We start from the raw sequence: 14,028 nt of genomic DNA on the forward strand, positions 1-14,028 counted from the left end.
TGGCGGTTTAATCACAGTTCTGTGGCTAACAATTGTAAATGTGTTACTTTCCTTTTAATTTACCGGGAAGCCATTGACCGGTCACAGTGGGTGAATTCTGTCACGTAGAGCAACTTCTAGTTGTGGAGGTTGTGTCAATGTTACTGTTCAAACATTAGAAGGAGAGGGCGGGAATAGAGGTGAGTGGCACCCAAATTCAACAACTAAAAAGAAAACACGGGCATTTAAAAAAAACTATGATCACTTCACTTAGATATTTTCCCCTGACTGTGTTTGAATGTGCTTACGGTGTGTTGTACTTAAATATAACGACGAAATTCACCAACTTCGAGCGAGCACCGAATAAACAAATCCACAGAATTTATCGCCGGCAGATCGCGCCACAAATGCTCCGGGCATCACGGATATGACGATGGGGGGTTAACTGGAATGCCGTAAGTTGTTTATCTCATGTTTAGTAGACGGCTCTGTGTTGTGATATCGTAATGGCTTTCGCAAACGTGTTATGATAGCATGGCACCTCGTTCGAGACCTTTTATTATAATGACTATTGACAAAGCGAAAGATAACAACCGCATTTACGTTCGTGACGTCATTGTGTATACATCATAATAATATATAATCGAACCCCCGCATATATTTGTATCACTTCCACTAACTATTGTGTCAATTGCAAAGGTAGTTGGATTTTTAATGAGATGGGGCAAAGTTCAGGAAATGATAAAAAATATTGTGGGCACGTGTTCACCGTACAGCTTGCAGGCATGAACAGCATACGGGTCGTGAGGGCTCCACAATTATGAGTGACCTGGAATAGAACGTGTGCTTACCGTGTCATCGTAGATATACTGGGTGTTTACCGACACACTGCGGTCACAATGGATCACAGCAGCTAGCTGTCATTTTGCTGCTCACTGAGATCTCATGACTCCTCCTGAACGCTCGATCGGAAATGTATTACTATGCGCGCCAGTGTAATGTGTGTACGTCGCGTCGTAACCATACAACGATATAGTGGATTCTATATACACATACGTGCATTGTCGAAAATCATCGATAGAATGTTTCCTACATTGGCACATTGACGACGCCATATTGCTTATTTTGATTCTCGCTAATTTCGTTTTGTTCGGATCTCGGTTGTATATTAGGCAGACTGCCGCTGTGCCAACAAACATAAAACATGGCGCTGAAGAGCGATGTGGATTTGACAACGGACTTGAAGTACTTCAGCCGATCACAGGTGCGGGACGCCCCGCTATTTTCCGAGCAGTTGGCGGATTTGTTTAACAAGCGTGAACTGAGTGATATATGTTTGGTGATATCAAATAAAGAGTACTACGCGCATAAAATTATACTTGCCCGCGTCAGTCCCATATTCCGTAGTTTATTTGGTGACGCAGTTTTCAAGGACACGGGCCATGTCGAGGACACAGTCGTACAGTTGACTGAGTGCGAGGAATGTTTAGATGTCTTCCCTGAGTTTTTAAGGTATTTCTACAGTGGTTCAATTTGTATTTCGACAGACATTGTCATACCCTTGTTGATACTTTCTATCAAATACAAAGTTGATAGCATGACGTTGATGTGTTTACAGTGGATGTGTCATTACCTTGAGTCAGGTACAGACACGAACTTTGACCTTGATGTCGTCGTTAAATGGATCATGCATGGTTACGTAAGAGAAGCCAGTGAGTTGGTGAAGATCCGGCGAAGTTGCCTGAAAGCATTAAAAAACAACATACAAGGGATTATCTCGAAAGATTCGTGGCTCAGTTATCCGCTTGATATTATTGTATCGCTACTCAAGGACAATGAACTAAAAGTGGAGGAACAGTTCATGTTATTTGAAGCAGTTGAGAAATGGTTTCTCTACAAAGACCGCGAGAGGGCGGTCGTGACAAATCTCAATCAAGTTCTCCCGCTATTTCGATTCCCGATGTGGTCACCGGAGCAGATTTTTTCCATCCAAGAAAAATGTCAGCGTTACTGCAATGAAGAATACGCTTTTTGGGACTATATTAACCGTCGTTTCAATAGTTTGATGTTTAGCAGTGGATCAGAAGGTTCAACTGCTGATGACGTAAGTCCGCCTACTAGCCCGAGTCCAGTGACTGTTAACGAGGATTTGTCGAATAAAATGAGTGACCAAGACCTGCACTCTGGGACCATCAAAGAACTTAGCGCAACGCAGACTGGCGTCACAAATACAAATTCAGTCCACCGAGTAAAAACAGTGAACGAAGACATAAAAGCTGAAACTCATAGTAGAGATGAAACACAAACTAACGCTCGCGCTGCTACGCCACCAAATGAACGGTTCACAGGAGATGCACTACAGTCTGTCTACGCGAAAGAGGCGGGAAAAAACAATTTGCAGCGAAAAGAACATTCCATTCTCCCGCACATTGTAAGTACAGCCGGGAAGACGGGTAAACGCGGAGATGAAACGAAACTTAAGAAATTGGTCCCCAGTGATTTAGGTCTGCAAAAAGTGAGGGGATTGAAAACGAACGCGGAAAGCCAGACGGATTTAACCCTTCTAAAAACAGAAATTTTTTATGTAAATAAGAGTGATATGGATAATCAAAACATAGACACTGTAGAAGCATATGGTAATGAACCCATCGCACGTATGAAAGAATTAGAACATCAGTCAATCTTGGAAACCGGTAGTAAAATGATAGTAAGCTTCACAAAATGTTACGGGCAAACATGGACAGACGACAGCTATGAGCTTAGCGAAAAACAGCGTCCATTCATTGATGAACAGGGACGCGAGTCATCAGCGAACCTGGACGACAGGAAACAAGACACATCGTTAGGGACGGATTTTTCTTCCACGCTTAGTAGTAAAATTGTCACAGTTACCGATACTGAGGTAGTCGCTGCATCAGTGGCATTAGAGTCACGTGTCATGCCGGATATCGTTGAAAGTTCAACAGAAAAGATCAGAGGGTCATTTTCTGGTGATGACGCGCACATAACAGAAGAAACTGGGGTTGAATTTATTTCTGGACAACCCAAGAACAGTCTTACTACCAGGATTAACACAGACAGTCAAACAGCTGATGGCAAGGAAACATCATCAAAGGATATTGAATCATCTGTCTTGCCAGACGACGTGGGCGATAATGAATCAATTAAAAACAAAAGAATACTTGCAGCGACCGATAGTGGCGATAGTTGTAATTCGATAGTTCACCCTACTGATATTAAAAAATCATTGTACCCTACCGAAGACAAAGTTGTTGCTGGTAGTTCGACCGATGTGACCTTTCTTGAAAGCAGGTCAATCACCAATGATGGAATTCTTGGCATCTTTGATAAGACGAGAAAAACCACACGTGATTCAACTTTGAATACATTGCTGAACAATACCAACACTAAATTCACAAACTTTTCAGTCACTAAATTAGAGAGTATTGACATTTATCCGGACGAAATAGAAAACCAACAACCAATAAAAAAATACCAGAGTGGCGAGTACCCTCATTCTGACAGTTTGAATATCGAGACTGCAAATGGAGCAATTCGCCACCAAGTTTACAATGGTGTTGTTATTGGCGATTGTTGTATACCTACTGGCCACGTGTCACCCACATTAACGACAAGTCGTGTTCTGCCCGGGAACGAGGAGATGGTGACGCTTCAAAACACAACAGATCAGAATTTCACTCAACGCCACGAAACAAACCAAAGTCAAATAAGGTCACCGTTGTCAAAAGAAAACAAACTGAACAATGATGTTCAAGTTATTCTGAAAGAAGATGAACATCGTAATGAAATTACTGCTGATAATAGCGATGAAGTTGCTATTGAAAATACCAACAAATTAGTGAAAACCATCAGTCACGAAGGTACTGGTCTGCTAAATACAGAAAAGGGGCAGACTGGCAACGTCGAATCAGATTCTAAAATCTTAGAATCCTCGTCCGATGAGAATCAAATTAAACGATGTAATGAGTCTGGATTGTATGACAAATTTGTGAATAAGATATCGTCAGTAACATCAAAAGATCACACTGGAAAATCTGATGATCCGACTTTCGACAGCGACATTACATTTATGTCGGAAGTTAACAACTTGTCAGAAAGAAATGACATGCAACATGAGGAAGCTTGTGTAATGTCTTTTGTCGAAGAGTGTATTGGCAGTACAGAAGGCATAGCAACCAGTACACCTGTCAACATGGATGAAGTTAGACAGGAGAACAAACCCGCACAAATCAGAGACAATCACAAATCGTCGGACAACAATAGTTCAATCGGTCAATCAACTTGCAACAAAGATGGTAATGCATTGTTATTTTCAGGCAACTATGCGGACGAGGGTGCTGTCGACATGGCAACTGTGGGAATAATCACCAAAAGCAATATAAACGATAACGACAGGGGCAATGGTAAGGATGTTGATGTTGACAGTAGAAGTAAAATCTTGCCAACTTCTTCCAAGATTGGGATCATCGGCAAAACTGACGTAATGGCGGAAGAAAAAACTAATTTGAAATCAGTGGACGATAAAGAAGTTGCATTAATCAAAGCCGAATTAGCCACAGACGAGAATTGGAAAGGAGGCAAAAAGTTTGGTCAAATTGTTGACAGTGATGTCACTAAATCATCACTAGAAACAGAAGATAGATTGGAGAGTACAGTGACTAAACGTATTTACGGCATGGATGAGAATGAACAGAACATGGATGTACGAGAGAGTGTGATATCCTCGTTCGCGGAACGCGAGTTACTTAAGAGTGTGAGCAGTGTAATTACTGAACATCGATCGTGTACAACAGTGACAGCCGATCAAATGGGAAAATCAGCGTCCGGTGAGAATAGCACCATCGTCTTTCAGAAAGGCGCTGCGATTAAGTATGGGATGAACGAGAACGAAGCTGCCTATAAACAGACACCTGAAGACGATAATGTTCACGATTTTAATAACCGCAAAACAAGAGTCGACAGTTTTGTGACAGAGCACGGAGATAAACGATTGACAATTGAGAGTCATCATGCCGCCGCAGATGCTGAACAATCTTTTCAGCCTGATGGAAAAGAAATAGTTTTTGACCAAACAAGTTCGGATGATTTAGCAGACGAACATACACATGGGCCGACAGACCGCGGTGGAATTACTACGTATGATAAATATGCTCATAATAATGAAAATAGAAGCCTGGCCACAGAGCGTTGTGTGACATCAGAGGCGCATTTACACGAGACTGAGACAGTAAGTCAAATTGAACAAGGTGTCGTCCGCACTGTGACGGAAAAAGCAGACGACATCAACATTTCTGAGCAGCAATCACAATATATTACACAAAATGAGAAGGGGGTTTTAAAATCGGACGATTCGGAACAAGATATTGGGGAGCTTCAGAACAAATATGTCCGTTCTGAAGCACAATCGATATTAGGCGGGAAAAACACAACTACGACTAGTAACGATGGCGACGAGATAAAACAGGTAGATCACAACACAAATGAAGTAGTTGCAAAACTTGGTGTCTCGGACGAGGTTAAAAATGTGTCCGATATTGAAGCAGAACAGGTTGAGGCGACCCGTTATTCCCAACACATCAATGTTGATGACAAGCTCGAAACCTCCCAACTTTCGACCAATGGGAGATCAGTAAATGAAACAGAACAAGAAGTTAATAGAAGCGGAGCACTGAATGAAACAGACCCCGGTACACCTGAATCTAGACACTTGTCCAATCGGATACAATCAGAACATGAGTTGGAACAGACAAGAGCAAACGCACATGGGAGTGAAAACAACGTGGACAAATATATAAAGAGAAGAAACGAATCTGAGTCTCACGCGCACGGAAGTTTAGTTTGCAGTCTCGACCTCTCGAGGTCATCAACCACTTTCAAGGAAAATGTTATTGCGGAGAGCGTCAGAAAGAGTAATGACAGCGGGGTAAATATCAATGACGAGTGTCACGTAATAACAGAAAATCAAAATACACCCTCCACGACTGAGGAGTATGACCTACACGAATTGATTTCGGAAATTCAAAATGGTTTAATAGCCGCTGAGGAAAAACTTGCGAACGAGGATTCGTTCGAAAACGAACATCTGAAATTGAAAATTGACGAGATCGGCTCAAGTACAGCAGATAGAGGGACGTCGGTCGATATACACCCGGATGTGAAAGATGGTTTTACGAATACAGACATTTCGAACGGAAGTCAAGCAATACGGGAAGTTTTTGGTAGAGATGATCGAACGTGTAGCGCGACAAGTCTGGCTGTTGCCCAAGTTAAAGACGAAATATTAGAAACAGATCGGACGGGTGAGTCGGTTATTTTAGCCGCCAGCGCCAAAGATGCGGAAATCGGACATAAATTGCATGACAATGAACAACAAACTGACAAAACCTTTTCTGAATGTATCGACAATTGGACAAGTACTAGAGAAAATAAAGCATGTCAAGCTACTATTAGAATCCTTCAAACCGATAAAGCGATGGTTTTAATCGACGACGATGGCATTGTACTAGCTGAAATAAGTGTCGCTGAAGTAGGAATGTCGACGGTAGGTGGAAATAGTGATAAAGAGACAATGGTTTGCTCAAACTGTTTCACGTTTGAAGATGCTTCACCGTCAATGAATGCACGGGAAAGTTCAAATATATTGAAAAAAGACAGTTTGGAGAAAGAGTTAGATGACGTCATAGATCCCTGTCCGTTCACCATCACTATAACTGATGACGAAGGCACTTCATACGAGGTTAGCACCGACACCGATAGCAGCGAACCCCCGACAGACGGCAACAATACACAAAGCGACGTCTTAGCAGGCGAATCGGACGTACACGGCGCGGTTGAACCTCGCAACGTTGAAGAGTGCATTCGAACGAAATCCAGCGACGGTCCTATAGAATCAACGTCGGCGGGCGTAAACCTGATGGATTCATCAACCCCGTTGTCGAAAGACCAGTCTGAAAGCAGATCTAGCGATGTTGGTGTAACAACCGTATTGTTTCGATGGAATGATGTCGATAGTGGTAACACTGTCCAAATCGCCGGGGAGTTCACGGATTGGAGGGAGTGTGCAATGACATTCGATGAAAGGTACAGTACGCATCATGTTCAAAATGCAATATCGTCGAAAACAAGCACTTTTCAGTGGCGGTGGCACAGGGGGTAGGCAGAGGGGCTGAAGCTTGAAACCCTTTGTATCAGCAAAATTTGTTCCTCAAATGCAGGAAATAGCGTTTCAGAGGGTCTTGATTTCAAAATTCTTAAGGGGGAGCATGCCCCGGACCTCCTAGTAATGTCGGGCCCTAGGCGCGAGGTTGGTGAGCAGATCCCCCCCCCCCATGTAACATTTCGTGCCGCAGCCTCTGCTTTTAAATAAAGCTGTTTGAAACTTCATGTTGATGAACTCATTGTATTGTAATCGTGACACTTTTTTTAAACACGCACAATAGTATTCAGTCGATAAAGCAATTTACAAAAATCAGAACACGCATGCGTGTTTTTCATTTGATATGGAACGAATATGATATATAATTGTTGACAACAAATCATAATTTCATGCAATATAACAAGGCATAAATAGAGCATTATTGATTTGTACGGTAATTACAAAAACAATTTATTTAAATAAAACCATCTTTGAAAGCTTGGCTACTTTACATGTCGATATAACTGTTGTTCTAACTCACATGATCATAGAAAAAAATGCATAATAAATTATTTTTCATTTACAGAGAAAGGTGTTTTTCCGCCAAGTTCAATCTCAAAGAAGGTGATTACCAGTATAAGTACGTGATTGGAGGTGAATGGTGCTTGAAGCAAGGAGAGGTGAGATAATCAATCGAACCCCCTAACTAGGAACATATTTATGTTAATGATTGCAAGCTAAATAAAATTTTTCGCCTTGCTCTATCAAATTATTTCCACAAATGAAAAAAAAAACTTAAATAAAATAAGCCGTTCACTATTATATTCAGAAAAAGCTACTATTGTTCATGTGCACTGCATTGAGTGACCCGGAAAACAAAACCGACAATCAAGGACACACAGACAAACAATACAACCGCTCCCACTCGCAAAAACTTCTTTTGCGAATATAGTGGGAACACGAGTAAACAGGAGCCACGATATCGGTGACTGTGATGATCCATTTTGAGAAAATTTAACGAGGCACAGAAATATTTTATTTAAATTGCATGAAAAAAAAAGATGCACACAATTGAATAAGGCAAAATATATCGTTCCAATTTTATTTTTTTGTACAGAAATAATAATTTTACTGATATTTGATATTACATTATTTTTAAATTTTATATTTTAAAACAGTCAACTATTTAATATGTAACATAAACGCAATAATAGTATACCTTTGGGTAAAACAATGAACACTTATACTGTAGAGTACTTTATTTATTATTAATAGAAATTAATTTTTCTCGAAACAAAACTGTGGGGAATAAAAGCTGCTTAAAATAAGATAGTTAATTTTATTTTGTAGGATATCATTGAAGGCCCGCTTGGAGAGAACCATGTTGTCCGTATAACGCAGTAAATTTGATCGATTGGATTTCATATATTTGAAGAACACACCATGCTTTTATTAAGAAGACTCGAAAACTGCATGCCGACCTGACCAGATTAAACAAGTACTAGAAATAATTCATTAATTATCACTAGATGGCGTATGCGAATTCGATATATATATACATTATTTTAATTGTGTAATCGTTCGTCATCTAGCTTGAGGTCAAATTTCGAAAAAAAAGGATCTTTATTGATGGCAGACTACAGATTGAAACGAAATCGACGCTTTTAATGGCACACATGTCACCCATTTATGTCCTAAAAGCACGTTGTTGCAATAGTGACTCATTGAAAAGGTGTATTCAGGGTCATTGTGACCAAGTTAATCATATCAGTGAGCAAAATCAGACAAATTTCTAGTAGAACTTGTTTGAAATAAAAAAAAACGTGTGGAAGGCGACCAAACTTATTACAAAATGTGCAAAAAAATACATTTTCACATTAAAGTCTTGATATCAGTAGACAGCCCGACTCCTGACTTGTACATGTTATGTAAAGTATGCCCTCTATTGGCAGCACACGTCACTTACTTCGTTGTAAAATACTGATTATGACACTTGCACTGTGTATGTATTCAGAAATTGATGGCAGTCCTCTCTGAATTTTAAAACTTGTTATACTCTCAAAACATTTAGTAATACGAAAGGCTACATAACACAGATTTAAGATAGATCAGCTTGCAGAAAACAATGAAAAAATACACCTTTTCTAGGAGTCGCGTCCTCCAGCAACAAATGATCTATGACGTCACAACATGGCGCAGGTGAGGTGAAAGCTATCTCGTTGAAAGCGACAACTGTATTTGGTTAGGTTGGTGTTGTTCGTCATTTAGGGCGTCTATGTACACAGCCACCCTTTCATTAGGTTTTGTCGTCAAAAAGCTCTGTCTGTCTAGGTGATGTTTATGCATGCATATCGTGTATTTAACCATGTGCATTCGATACCACATCGATTACAAATACAAAAAACGAAAAAAGAAACGAAAAAAAAATGTCCTTTCAACTACATAAAATATTTAATTTTCTGAGAACTTGGATTCATTTTTGCAATCAAATGTCAAACCTGCAAATATCCTATATATATTCAAATATATGCAAATTTAAGCATCGCTTACGCTTACTCACACTGTGCTCTTTTCAATGTATGTTTTGTTTGCCTTGAATCTCGATTTCTCAGGCTCGTCAATATTCACCATTTTACTCGTATATTTTTATTTAGATACTTTAATGTTATTTTCTTCCTATACGTTTTGTCTTTGTCTTTTTTAGTCTTTGTGCGAGCCTTTTTTTTTTTTTTTTTATTTATAGCGTTTTTTCAGTTCTAACTCTGCGGTGTACTACGAGATTTATTTTTAATTTGAATTTCAAGTATGCCAATGCTAAGCTTGCTCTTAGCGTTGCATTGCAAATTGAATATTATATGTCACTTCTTCATATGTTAGAATACAAAAAATGAAAACAGCTCAAAAAATGGAAACACCTATACAAAAAGCAAAAGTCTTAGAATATCAGTACATTTTACATTAACCGTTGTGTCTCAATATTGATCATTTAAAGCATTTCTTCATATCTCGTCGAAATTTTAAAAATGGTACATTGTTGTCGGTGTTATGTTAATATTGGGGAATTTGCAAATTGATACAAGTTTCATTTATTGATAATATTTCTCCCATAATGCATATGGGCTTAATGACATGCCCAGTAATGCAGAGTTTGAATTCGGTTCAATATTCCTTAACAAATACACAAAGCATGCATAAAGAAAAACGGAAGTTGACCCAGACAACCAAGTCAATACGGCCTGACCTGATTGACCTCACCTATAGTGGTTGACAAGTGTTCCGACATGAATGCTTGCCGCGTTTAGTGATATACTGCATGATCATAAACGGCGGGAAACCTTATTACATGGACGCCTCCAAGCAGTCTAGCTGGAAATTGGTCGTCGGTTAGACTGTTCTCAATTCCATACAGTGATCGCTGTTCCCCTTCTCTTTTAGTTCTATTTGTTATTTTAAAAATTACGAATACTGTATATATCATTCAATCAACTACTCGGCAGTAATGAGTAACTCATTCGCACGATAGTACTGCAACCTGTATTAATTCTGTTACAGACAACTTGACCTTTGACTCCCATTCGTTTCGGTCGCCATTTTGCACAGGAATGAGCTAAGCCATCAAAACTCTGTGAGAGAGGAGATAGAGCTATTGTGCAACTTATTTTGTTCTTCTTCACCTAGTTTTTAAAAAGAATTTTTTTTTACACAATAATGTTTTTGTATTTTTTCTACTGTGTGTGAGATTTTTTTTCTGTAATTTTCCCTATAGAAATATAAAGTCTACTACATGCAACGTTTCTTGTGGCCAACTTGAACCCTCGAATATAATATGTTGTGATATCGAATATATAAGTCAGCCAAAGACCATACGCCTTTAACAGACAAAAACACAATTAGCAAGTACCTGGAACTTGCAAACAACTCAGGCGAATTGTCAATTATTATATACAAACCCCACCTATTATTTACCCACGACTGTGTTAAATCACAGATATTTTAATTTAACTGTGACTTTGTAAATGGGTCACATTACAGTTTGATATAGGTTTCACGCTACATGCACTTTAAAAATGATTATTTTATTCATTGAGTCAATAGGTCAAGTCAATTTAAATAATAATATTTAATACTGATTTAATTTCATCCAGTTTGCATTTCCTCGCTTTTATATAATCACACGCTTTAAGTTAGAAGTCTACTGATAAATGAAAATACCCAGAATTTATCCATTTTGCAATACTCCAAGGCAATATAAGGGAATTGACCTGTTTCGGGGTCACCTGCCTTAATTTCTAGAAAATTATGGTTGTATTGTAGTTAATACTTTATTATAACGATTTTACCATAGGTTCCTATGCCATATCTCAAAATCTAGCGTGGTGATATAGGCTGGAAAAATCATATATTGTTAATGATGAGTACTTCTTGTTGTCCTGAATTATTTCAAAAGTATGGGTTTTAAAAAGTGTCAAAAATGCAATTCTTCTTCAACATTGTGTTCTCTTGAATTGTTTTTAAAAATAGACAAATTTCTCAAAAAAACGTAACACACAAACTAATGCTATTTCATCGTGCCATGGCCTTTATTAATTGCTTCATGATTGTATATAATAAATCAATAAACATTACCATGCGATTTATGACCAGCGTTATCAAAAAATATGAGTAGATTTCTACCTTAATAGTGGTGTGTGAATTCAAACAGTCCGTGCGTGGTTCTAACTTGCCATTTGTTTTGAATTTCAGAGAATACAATACGCTTAGTATTTTCATTGTGATGTTTGTGTTGGCTTAATTTAAGCAAAGATGTGACTAATTCATGTTAGCATCACCTTCACTATTCTCGAAGATAGTAATAATGTCAATTTACGATCGAATTGCCGTTACCAAAGTAACCATAATGAATGGCTTATTAGGCCGACTGGACGATGACAGTAACATTTACAAAGTGTTTTAAATTTAAATTATTTTTCAAAGGTCCTAATACAATAACCTAATAGACATATAACATGCACATCAATAAATTCAAATGAAAATTGCCAAAGAACAGTTTGCGATTTAATAAAAAGCCATTTACAATTCAATGTTTGTTGATGACGTGGACGTACGGCTTGTAAATCAGTCTGTAGAAAGAGTGTTCCATGTGATTTATGTTGTCTATTTTTATTTTATTAACACGAACACGGTCGTTATTATTGTACCGATAATATTTTACAGTTTAGCATTGTATCTTACATTATAAATATACCTTTTCGATGATAAATGTAAATAATGGTGTGTGAAATATATGCAAATTTAAAACTATAATAAAATACACTAACGCAATTGACGTTTGTTTGTTTTCTTTGTTATGTTATGGCTCCCGTGTGAAAACTTATAGCATTGAAAAATGCAAAAAAAAATTAAATTTTGGTTTTCAAAGCAAAAAACGTATACACCAATTTGAGTTTAACGTGGATGTGTGTGCGCATGCGCTGTTTCACTGATATCTAAACATGTACTGTATATATATGGCATTTCTATGAAACTTGCATAGGATAAACTGAAAGGCTGAGCACAATTTCGTTGAAGTATCTGCATGATATTAATCTAATTTGCATAACAATTAGCACAATTCTAACTTGTTACACTTTATTTCACTATTTTCTCAAGAATTATTCAACATATTTCATTGTAACTCGGTATATACGTGATGTAGGATATTTATTAACTGCAAACGTCAGGGTATATGAAAATGTGACAATTATCTACTTATATTATCAATACAAATATAGAAAAAGAACGGAATTTATTTAAAGCGGGGAGTCGTCACCTTGCATGCGTCAGATGGCCATAGCGTGTCATTGTTTACAAACAAGCGTCTACCCATGAGCTTTTGCGTTTTTAGCATGTGTTGTCGGTTGGCACTCAATTCCCGCGCGTGCGCAGGTGACAACCCTCTCGCTTTAATTATTTTGTCTACAGCCGCGGAAGCCTAATGCATTACATACTATTCGTGGCATTACAGTGTTTATTCTTATTGCTCAGCTAATCGTTATATTGAGTACTGTAATTATTAAATTGACACGCGTCACAGCTGATAGGAAATGTGGGTTTGGGTCACGATATCTGAAATGTGAGACATTTTCGACATTTTCTCTTCCGTCCGAGTTTACTGCAAAATTCATTCTTAAAAAATCATAGCTTGTATATTGTTATGACATTAGTGTGAACACAGAAATATCATATACTTGTTTCTAATTAGAGGTTATACGCGGCCTCTCTGTATAAAATTAGTAAATATGGCGGGAGATAATAACCGAGCGTAAGCGAAGTTACGATCTGCCCCAAATATGCTATTTTTACGAAGAGAGATCTTACAACCGATTCAGAATACCCGAGAGTACCGTTTATATCCACATTATAACAAGCTAGCACACAAATTACGCTACAAAATCGTTGTTTATATCACGTTGCTCTGTGTAAATTTCCAATTCTCTCAACATATTTTCCTGGACTATACTACTATGTAAAGGGCAACGAAGAGCCATGTTTTAGTTTTTCAAAACACCTAATAGTGATATTTCTGAAAACATAATACCCCGATTTTTACGTTATATAACGATTTCCACGTGGATTTTTTTGTTTTCATTTTTGTAAACTGGCATTTTAATTCATTTTGTGGGGTTAAAATTTACCTGCCGTGTAGTGCGCGTTCTTCAAGTTAATTTCGTATTAAAATTGCAGGTCTTAAACACATTCCATAAAACAATTCTAGTATAATATTTCAACAAACTAACAGCAATACCGACCATACATTATTTCCGCACATAAACGAAGCCAAAATAGTAAATATATATATTACATAATATATACAAAGTTTTTAGCTGTGATTCTTTGCATTTACTTTTTTTACA

General features: G+C 38.0%; 1 protein-coding gene across 1 annotated transcript; it reads left to right on the forward strand.

Moving 5' to 3' along the window:
- The first annotated feature begins 705 nt into the window (after positions 1–705).
- On the forward strand, positions 706–12,457 carry LOC144360349 (uncharacterized). The gene is made up of 3 exons (XM_078013151.2): positions 706–7,080; positions 7,722–7,815; positions 8,486–12,457. The coding sequence occupies exons 1-3, from the start codon at positions 1,184–1,186 to the stop codon at positions 8,537–8,539; spliced, it is 6,045 nt and encodes a 2,014-aa protein (XP_077869277.2). The 5' UTR covers positions 706–1,183; the 3' UTR covers positions 8,540–12,457.
- The last annotated feature ends 1,571 nt before the right edge of the window (positions 12,458–14,028 follow it).

Source organism: Saccoglossus kowalevskii, chromosome 5, assembly GCF_978046115.1.
Source record: "Saccoglossus kowalevskii chromosome 5, keSacKowa6.1, whole genome shotgun sequence".
Taxonomy (NCBI): domain Eukaryota; kingdom Metazoa; phylum Hemichordata; class Enteropneusta; family Harrimaniidae; genus Saccoglossus; species Saccoglossus kowalevskii.

Coding starts and splice junctions, on each gene's coding strand:
- LOC144360349 (XM_078013151.2), top strand. CDS start 1,184: ATGGCGCTGAAGAGCGATGTGGATTTGACAACGGACTTGAAGTACTTC. Junction 7,081..7,721: donor GCAATGACATTCGATGAAAG/GTACAGTACGCA, acceptor TTTCATTTACAG/AGAAAGGTGTTTTTCCGCCA. Junction 7,816..8,485: donor GGTGCTTGAAGCAAGGAGAG/GTGAGATAATCA, acceptor TTTATTTTGTAG/GATATCATTGAAGGCCCGCT.